We start from the raw sequence: 9,266 nt of genomic DNA, 5'->3' as shown, positions 1-9,266 counted from the left end.
ATATGAATATTAAATCAAAGTTTTTGTTGTCTAGATTATAATTATCACGATTTTCTGTTGTAATCCTATTTAATTCTTAATTTTGTTTAATTGATTGTACAATTTACAGGTAAATATTTAAATTAAAAGCGTAATATTTAGAAAATAAATACAAATTTATATATTACTTATATTTTTACTTAAAATTAAACAAAGGATATTGTTTTGCAAAGAATTACTTGGCAAGTTCTATAAAGTTTAATACGTATACAATTTATAGAGAGATTTGTTGAACTTTCTGGTCAGACAATATATTTTTCTAAGCCAAATATATAAAGTTAATTTTTCCTTAAATACCTTTAAATTAAAAACTATGTATATCCTTTCCAGGTTTTACTTTTTAAGGTACCCTTCTCCAGGATTTAATAGCTTGAAATTGCTGCCGTCGTTTCAAGTGCGCTCGCAACTTGTTCTGCAGTATTTATCATTTAATTGAATTTCACTGTCCCATGAAACTTTTCCTCCGAGACATAAGCTGAGGGCGGAAAGGACGCCATCCCAAAGGATAACCCCATGCACACGCACACAGGCAAAGTCGGTTTTCAATAACCGTGCCAGATTGTGTTAGGCACCGATTTCGGTCGAGTCCCCCTCCCGTTGCCACCTAATTGCTCGCATATATCAGCTGCTTTTCGGGAGCTAATCAACCGGCGGGGGAAGGTCCTTTTTACCACCTCCTTTCCCTACTCCTCCCTATGAACCAACGCCATGGCGGCCTATCATTTTCATGATTTTCACACAACACACGCACACGGCCAATAAATAATGGCGCCGGCAGACGACCAACAACATCACCAATAACAGATTTTTATGCTACATAAAAAGATTGTTATAAAGCGAAAAATGTTGAAAAGGATATCCGCGTCCTCTATCTGCCCCGCCGCTCGCCTCCTCGCCCGCCATTACTTCGTCAGAAAGTTTGCATTGCGTGCCAATGCACTGGAGCCACAAATCATTTATACTGAAAGGGTTAGTCCTACACAGGGGAAAGGAATTTGTTGAGTTTCAAGGCAAAGACTATAAAATTAATCATAAAACTAATGCTGATGCTGATTTTCAGAAATTTTGAGTTAAGGTTATAGGTGCAATAAAGTAATTTGTGACAGGGTTAGAGGTTCAAAAAAGTAACTTGTGGAAGTTACAAGTTGATAAAGAGAAGGATTTTTGTATTGAAATTAAACAGTAATATACCAACGTCATTTCTTTAATAAAAAATCAATAAATCTATAGAATACTTAATAGTATTTTTTATAGGTAATGTACTGAAGTATACCTTATATTTAAAAGCGAAATATCTTAAATGTTTTTAGGATGATTTCAAGTAAAACATAAATATAACTTCATTAAAGCTTAACGTATTCTTTAAATAACTCTAAGAATCCATTGTAATTCTCTTAAAATTGTAACCTGAAACTAATAATATTATTTCGCGTAGTGCACAAGGACTGGCAGGACTTGGAAGTTATTTTCAAGTTCTTGCTTCGCTCCTTTTGGCATGGCTTCCTTGTTGGATTCCCTTATTTGGCCTAGGGGGCACCCTAATATAAATTTTGACACCTGATAATTGCTTTTCACTCGCTTCCGCGTTCTGTGCTGGATGCGACGACGACAGCTGCATAGCTCCTTTCACCTTCATCCCTGTGGCCCACCCCCAAGGACATCGCATAGTACACACACACTTTCCCCTTCCCCTCCCCGCTGATAGTGAGTGAACATGCAAAGCTCCTCCGAAGGAAGCGGAGCTGGGACCGATGGTGGTATCTGCAGGATAGTTTGTTAGCTGCTTAACTGCCATAAATTATGACTACATTTTCGGCGCCGTTTAATAGACAAAAGTTCTGGGTGAGTTATAGACGAAGCGTAAAGGTTGCCAGCCAGCTTAGGAAATTGCCAATTAAAAGTCTATAAAAGCGTATGATTATAGGGAGAAATCTATGCAGGTTTCTGTTATATGCTTAAATTAAGACATTAACACAGTAAAGGACAACATCAAAGACTTATAAATACTTATAATTGAACATTAGCCAAGCCTACTTTTTGCTGATTCAATTGAGTATTATCTTTAAAGAAGATAAAAGGGGTAGGGGGAGGTAGGGGACTATGGGGGTAATTTATTTAAACAAATATGCAAAAATATTGACAACTTCATAACTGCTATTAAATACTCGTAATATTTAAAATACGCTACGCAATTTGTGAAAAGTATGTGAAATGTGAAATTATTTTATTCTTTGATTAGTCTTAAACTCCCTATTCTTAAGGGCATAGCTTCTTCGTTCTGCTTAATCATTAAATATTCCGCAATTATAAACAATTGGAGTACCTAGCTTTGCTTTCCAGTCCTAAAGCTCTCTCTCTCTCTCTCTCCCTGTTGTTCTCTTTATTGATTCTCTTTCGATTATTTCCAATAAATTACGTAACACGCACTTTAAAGACCGATCGAGCTCTGAAGACTCACAGCCTTCAATCAGTTGAAGTTGTCACTTCGAGCTATCCAGTCATTCATTCGGAAAAAACTAAAATAGCAGTGCCAAAGTCTTTTTTTCCTGTGATTAATTAAATTGTGAAATAGTTAAAGTCAAGATCCTTTAAGGGTCTATTTAATGAGGCCCAAGTAAGGCTTTAATAAAATTATGGTAAGTAAGCTACTCCTTCTACTTTAATTGGGGTTTAACTTATGTGGCTTTGGGTTATCTCAATTTGTGACAAAAGTTTTTTTATCTGTGATAAAGTATATTGTGTAATAATTAAAGTCAAGATCCTAAAAAATAAATATAAGGTGTGGCCCAAGTCAGACAAGAATAAAATTAAGGATAGTAAGCTACTCATTATACTTTAATTAGGGTTCAACATATTTCAGCTTTTTTCTCTGTGATTAAGAATATTTTGTACTAATTAAAATAAAAATTTAAAATGCCCAACTGAGGCTGGAATATAATTAAGGTATAGTAAGTAACTCCTTCTACTTAAATTTAATGCAACTTTGGGTTATCTCAGTTTATTGTTTTCTGCTTAAAGCCCCTCCCACTGGCTGCCTCCAGACATAAATCTGTCAGTTCACTTCCGCTCCTGTTGCATTTATTGATTAATATCGCTCATTATGCCGACAGTGGACGCCTTTGCTTGCCCACAACTAATCACCGAAATGGCCAAAATGTTGAGACTGTCCCAGTGTCCACTCCTGCCACTTGTCACAGTGGCTCCTTGCCTTCCGATTGTGTGCGCAGCTCTGGCCATAAATTTAATATGACACCTACAGGATGCAGACACACCGACCCGCCCCGCCCCTTTTTGTCACATGCATTATTCACACATATTTTGCTAATTAGCAAAATATTGTAAATGTTTGGATTTGTGCGAGGAAACTCTGTCGGCAGGACACGGGCGGGGAGGACGAAGAGTTGGCGCTCAAGTGGGTAGCCTGATGTGGGGTGTTGGCCAAAAGGAGCAGCAGAGTGCATCAAGCTGAACCGCAATGGCTTTCGGTTAGCTCACATGGCCAGGTTCCCTCCCCCCTTCCCCATCCCCCCGTTTGTGTGTTGATTTAATGCCCATGGTGTCGGCTTCTGGGATAACTGAGCTGTTGCCTAGGGGAAATGGAGGGGAAACGGTGGGGGTCTTTGCGGCGGCTATAAATTTCGGTTTGGCTTTCAATCGACCACAGAACGGGCGAATTTAATTGAATTTCTGCTGACGAACAGCAGCCGGGCTTTGTTTATTCTCGGACTGGTGTGTTTACATTAGGCGCGACACTGGTCCGTCGCCAGCCGATCGACTTGCAACCGAACACCCTTGTCGGGCATGAGTATCATGGTACGCCGTGAGACCATCAGCCTATCGGGTGATCCAGACGGCAGGCGGAAACGGAAGCGCAGCAGTAGCGTGATCAGGCCCACCTTCACCTGCATCCGCCCGAAGCGCAGCCCGATGCAATTGCGCGGCCCATCACCAAAGCCCAGGAAGGCAACCGCCGGTCGCTCCTGGCAGGCAGCCGGTTCAAAGCGCTCGGGCCGGAACTCGTTGGGCTCCGGATAGATGTCCGGGTCATAGTGTATGGCCCGCACGGGTATGTGTATATTGGTGCCCTTTTCCAGGACAACAGACTCGCCACCATCGCGAGCCGGTATCTCATAGTTCTCGGAGGCAATACGGGTCAGGGAGGCCAAGGCTGGGTACTTCCGAAGGGTTTCTGAAATGGAATTCAGGTTGTTTATATCATTGAATCAGCATTTAGTACTTGGGTATTATTTAATTAAGATAGAGGTCTCTTAGAATAATCTCTGATATAAATCTACGCGGAACAACACTATGATCATTTGGGGTGTCAGTGACTTACCTGAAAGCTCAAAAATAATCATATTTGTCTTTTAGGTATATCAAATATTTATAAAGATAACATATCTATACACAAAAGTAAATATTTAGCATTTTGTTTTTACAATTAGATTATATAATTTTACTTCCAAATGACTTTCACTCTCTACTTAACTTTACCTCTCACTGACTGATGTTCATTGACCGTTTAGCCTGATAAAAATTCTTATCTCCTTTAAATGATTCACCGTACCTAGTGACTGGCATCTTATTCTTATCTCAAAGTGAAACTCATCATACCTGTGATTGTCTGGTCCAAGTAGGTCATCTCCATCATGGCCTCATAGGTCAGTTGTCCATGTCTGGCGATTACCTCTCGTATCTCCTGCCGCAGCTTTTCCTGCACTTCCCCGTTCTTGGCCAGCTCGTATAGCGCGTAACTCATGTTGCTCGAACTGGTCTCGAATCCGGCAACGAAAAATACAAAAGCCTGGGCAGCCATCTGCTCCACGGTTAATCCTTTGCCGTTCTCCTGGCGACGAAGACCTAGCAGCAGATCCATGAAGTCGTTCCTTCTGATCTTCTCACGCTCCCTCAGCTCGACAGTTTCGTGAACAATGCGCATGAAGAAATCGGCAACCTCCGGGCTAAAGATCCGCACTGGCAGTCCCACCTTGGTCAGTGAGGTGAAGTATGTGGACTTGAAGATGCGCCAGCGGATGCTTCTGCCACTATTTTGGAATAGTTTTCGACCCACCTTCCGGAACTCTGCCTGGGGATTCTTTAGGCTGTTACACTTTGTGCCAAAGGCACAGTTTCCAATGACATCGGTGGTATAGCGACCCAGTAGATCGTGCAGCTCCAGAACGGCGCCCTTTGAACCCACCAATTCCTCAGAGGTTTCGCCCAGCTGCTGGGCCACCGCAGTGATGGTTTCAAACATATACTTCATCTTTCCGCTGGTAAAAGTGGGTGTGAGTTTGGTGCGAAGGGAACGCCACTCCTCGCCCTGCATGTTGAATAGATTTGCGGTGAGCGGATCGCCATGGAAGCTCCTCCGATCTGCGAATTTGCCAAAGTCCCTAATGAGTACCGATTTGACCAACTCCAAGTCCAGGATCACTGCCACAGGCTGTAGGTAGACATAGGTGCCAGCAACCAGGGCGCTTCCCTTGAAGGCATCGTAGGTTTCCTGAAGGAGTTCGCCCAGGTGCACGGATCGCAGCTTGGCTATATGTCCAATGAGGAAGTGCGTCTTCAGCTGGGGTATTGCTCGCTGCTCCCAGTATTGAAAGCTATATCGAAGATAACCCAGCAGGAAGCTGAGTATCGAAGTGAGCACTATTAGAACGAAGTCCATCGAAAGGCACGGTGCGACTGAGGCTGACTCCGTTCCGCAAAGTTCTTATAACTGGCTCTCAATCTCTGGAAAATCTTACTTTTCCTTATCTACTTGTATCTTTTAATACGAATCTTGCAGCTGGTAATAATGAGCTCTGCAAACTCTCCTGCTGGTTTGCTCTTTAAAGATTATGCGTGTCATTGTTTTTGGATGTCAGAAATCATAATTCTGACAATAAAGTGAGAAAATTAACAAACTCGGTACACAGATAAATTCTGAACGGGCAAAGTACAATATGGAGCTTTGTATTGTTTGCTTGTCTCTTGGGTGTAAAACATACTTATGACTAATTTTTTATATGACCTCAACTATATTAAGTTAGTGTTCTTTTTTAAGAAACAAATCTCTTATCTGTGTTGCACTTAAACTTTCATAAATCTGGTTAATACCTATGAGATTTTCGAAATTTTATAAGGGGTCGGAAATTGTCTGAAATTCGGAAAAATGTTAGTTTTAAAAATCATTAAATGTAATATTCAGATTTGTTAAGTTAATAAAAATTGGCATAAAGCAGCTTTCCGAAATGAAATGATATTTTATGATAACATTATTATTATGATAATTTTAATAAAATTATCCTATGGAAATATAAATTTGAGGTTTATACAATGCGTATATTTTAGATAAAGATAAAAGCGAATAATTGCCAAAGATCCCGATTCCTGCTGAAGTTAGCCTCCTTTCTTATTAATATTATTATTAATTTTATTATTGTTATTTATGTTATTATTATTGTTTATATTATTATTATTTATTTTTTACAATTTTACCTATTAATTTTACGCCCAAATATTACCCAAATCCATCCATTTCACAAATTTTTCTGCAATTACATTCTACTCCCTTACGTTTACTTCGAAAAAGCTTGCCTGGTGCCAGGCTTAGCTTTTCGAAAACTTACCCAGGTTGGAGTCTCAGCTAAGGGAAAGTATTTTTATTTAAAAAGAAAATCAGGATTTTCCGCCAAAAGACGGCTAACGAAATACATATTAGCAACGCTTTCCATTTCAGCTTTGAGTAAATAAGAATTATTTGATTGGCCAATATTTGCCTTGTCCCGCGGCCACTCATAATTACGGCGGCTCTTTAGCAGCGCCAAGGAAGAGTCCTGAAATAAAGCCAAGATGGCTGGAAAGGAGGATGGGAAAAAGGACGAGGAAAACGCACTGCATACGGAAGAGGGCTGGACAAAAAGCATAGCATATCAAAGCGAGAAAAAGAAGAGTCCTGTGCTGGGCTCACAAAGGAAGACGTCGGACAGAGTGAAACAAAAACTTACCAATGAATATTCTTCAACAGAGGAAAGGCTTTAACTTTTGATGCCAAAAGTTTGCACTTTCGGCCATTTAATATGCCGTCAAATATTAATGTTGAAACATTTATTGCGGTTTTGCATCATTAAACCGATCAATGTCAGGCGTGCCAAATAAATATAAAAATATATATGTATATATAGAAAAACAACCGCCGACAATAGATACAATTTCAGCAGCAAAAACAAACTCCAAACGATGAATCTCTGTGGCCATATTTGATTACAGCGCAAATTGACATTATCAATTATATTGATAAAATAATATAAATTTGTCAAAGTCCATGAAATATTCAAAAGCATTAAATATGCAAAGCAAGTACACAATTTAAAATTTTCACCTGCTTTAAATGTGAAGTACTGAAAAAGAATCATTGCAATAATTTAATTATGCCGTAAATGGGTGGATTGTAACTCTTGTCCACCCATTTAAGGCATAACTATTTGTAGATAATCTTTATTTATTTGAACATGATACATTTTTAAACAAAAAATTCATAATTGAGACACTTATAATGATAATGTTATGTATTAACAAGAAAGGAAGACGAAGCTATACCCTTGCAGTTTGCAAATACATTATAGGATCGACTCGGCTGTTGATTCTGATCAAGAATATATATAATTTATAGGTTCGGAAATGATTCATTCCCTGGTTTATGAGCTTAGGACTAATATTATAATACCCAGTAAGGGTATAATAAAACTGCAAAAAAAAATTACTTTCTGTTTTTGATATCTCAAGAGCTGAGTCTATATCTTTTAAGCACAACCTTCAGTCAAAATTTGTTTATTAATTTCAATTAAAATTACAGGGAACTTAGATTTTCCTTAACATTTGAATACACCAGTGCGTATACGTAATTTTTGTGACTCTGGTATAAATGACAATACATTGCTTTTCTTCTGAATTTAGATCGGAAGATCGGCCTGAACCGCAAATATTTACTTTTTGGCTACTGGATAGCTTTCAACGACTTTTTATCAAACTTGAAGTAAAACATTTATAGCAATAAAATATTACGTATACGCCCTGGTGTAAATAGTATTTGATCATAACTAAGCTAAAAATGCCTTAATTTCAATTCGAAAAGCTGTTCTGTGTTCGTTTTTATTACGTTTATAAATCGGAATACTTAATTTACAAATTTAAAAAAATCAAGGTTTTTGTAAATTTTCGACATTTTTAACGATGTAACCCTTTATCGTTTTTTGAAAACACGGAAAAATTTTTGAAAATTTATTTTTGCACCGGTCATACATATATCAACTCGTCTTTAGATGACTCCTTCAAAGGATGCACGATAGGGCAGCTCCTTTCCAATCATTTCCTTTTGGTCAGCGTTTTTCCTCCATTGTGGTCCCATTCTGTCTCCAGAAAATTTCTTTCTTTGCTCCTCTTACCATCCCATATTCGTATATATATCCTTTTTTTGACATATAGCACATGCCCTGTTGGCTTTATTAACTGGCCCCTTTATGGTGGCAATGGTGGGCTGATGGGAGGTCCTGCTGCAAAGGGGGCGGAGGTCCTGCAATCGTTTCACATGCCAATTTTTTGCCATTTGCCATGGCGTTGTGTGAAACTCGAGTCAAAATGCCATGGCAGCAATTTGATTTTTTTGCCTGCATTTTCCTTTTTTTTTAGTTAGTTACTCTGCCGCTTAACTCTTCACCTCGTGAGGAAAAAAACTAGCCACGTTCCGCGCTCCTGCCAATCCTCCACGACTCCTTTAATTGCCCACTCGGTGAAGTTTATGAGGGCAGCGGCAGACATTTAATTTATTTTAATAATTATTTTTTGTGTGTTCTCACTGCGCTCTACTCTGCTCTGCTTTTCGCGAGTCCTGCGCTTTTCAAATTAAATTATAAAGTCGCGCGGGTTTTTTGTTGCGCTCACTTTTTTAATGAAAATGAAAAATGTTTTCATGTGGGCCGCCGATGGCGCACAAATTCGCCGGTAAAGTAAACAATGGCAGCGGGTGATGGTGGTTCGGTAAGAGTACATTTTGCGGTTCAGTAAATATTCGCTTCAGGGGCTGTTGCAAAACAAAAACAAAAAAAAAGAAGGAATAAAAACAACCAACAAAGAAAGGTCTTCTAAGAGTACCTAAGTGTTTGGTATGTATATCCTTAGATTCTTTCAAAGCATAAATATTTGTTTACCTACTTGTATGTTTTGTAGAAAAAGTATAGGTT

The 9,266-nt window shown here is 38.9% G+C and overlaps 1 protein-coding gene across 1 annotated transcript; it reads right to left on the bottom strand.

Annotated features, from left to right (window-relative positions):
* Positions 1–3,720: 3,720 nt before the first annotated feature.
* On the bottom strand, positions 3,721–5,717 carry Cyp6a16 (Cytochrome P450 6a16). Its single transcript, XM_020950839.2, has 2 exons — positions 4,654–5,717; positions 3,721–4,228 (listed from the first exon to the last, which is right to left on the bottom strand). The coding sequence occupies exons 1-2, from the start codon at positions 5,711–5,713 to the stop codon at positions 3,780–3,782; spliced, it is 1,509 nt and encodes a 502-aa protein (XP_020806498.2). The 5' UTR covers positions 5,714–5,717; the 3' UTR covers positions 3,721–3,779.
* Positions 5,718–9,266: the final 3,549 nt, after the last annotated feature.

Source organism: Drosophila serrata, unplaced genomic scaffold, assembly GCF_035046125.1.
Source record: "Drosophila serrata isolate PLE 108 unplaced genomic scaffold, ASM3504612v1 contig_302, whole genome shotgun sequence".
NCBI classification, from domain to species: Eukaryota; Metazoa; Arthropoda; class Insecta; order Diptera; family Drosophilidae; genus Drosophila; species Drosophila serrata.
The sequence above is the reverse complement of the archived record's forward strand: the minus strand, read 5'-3'. Positions and strand labels throughout refer to the sequence as shown.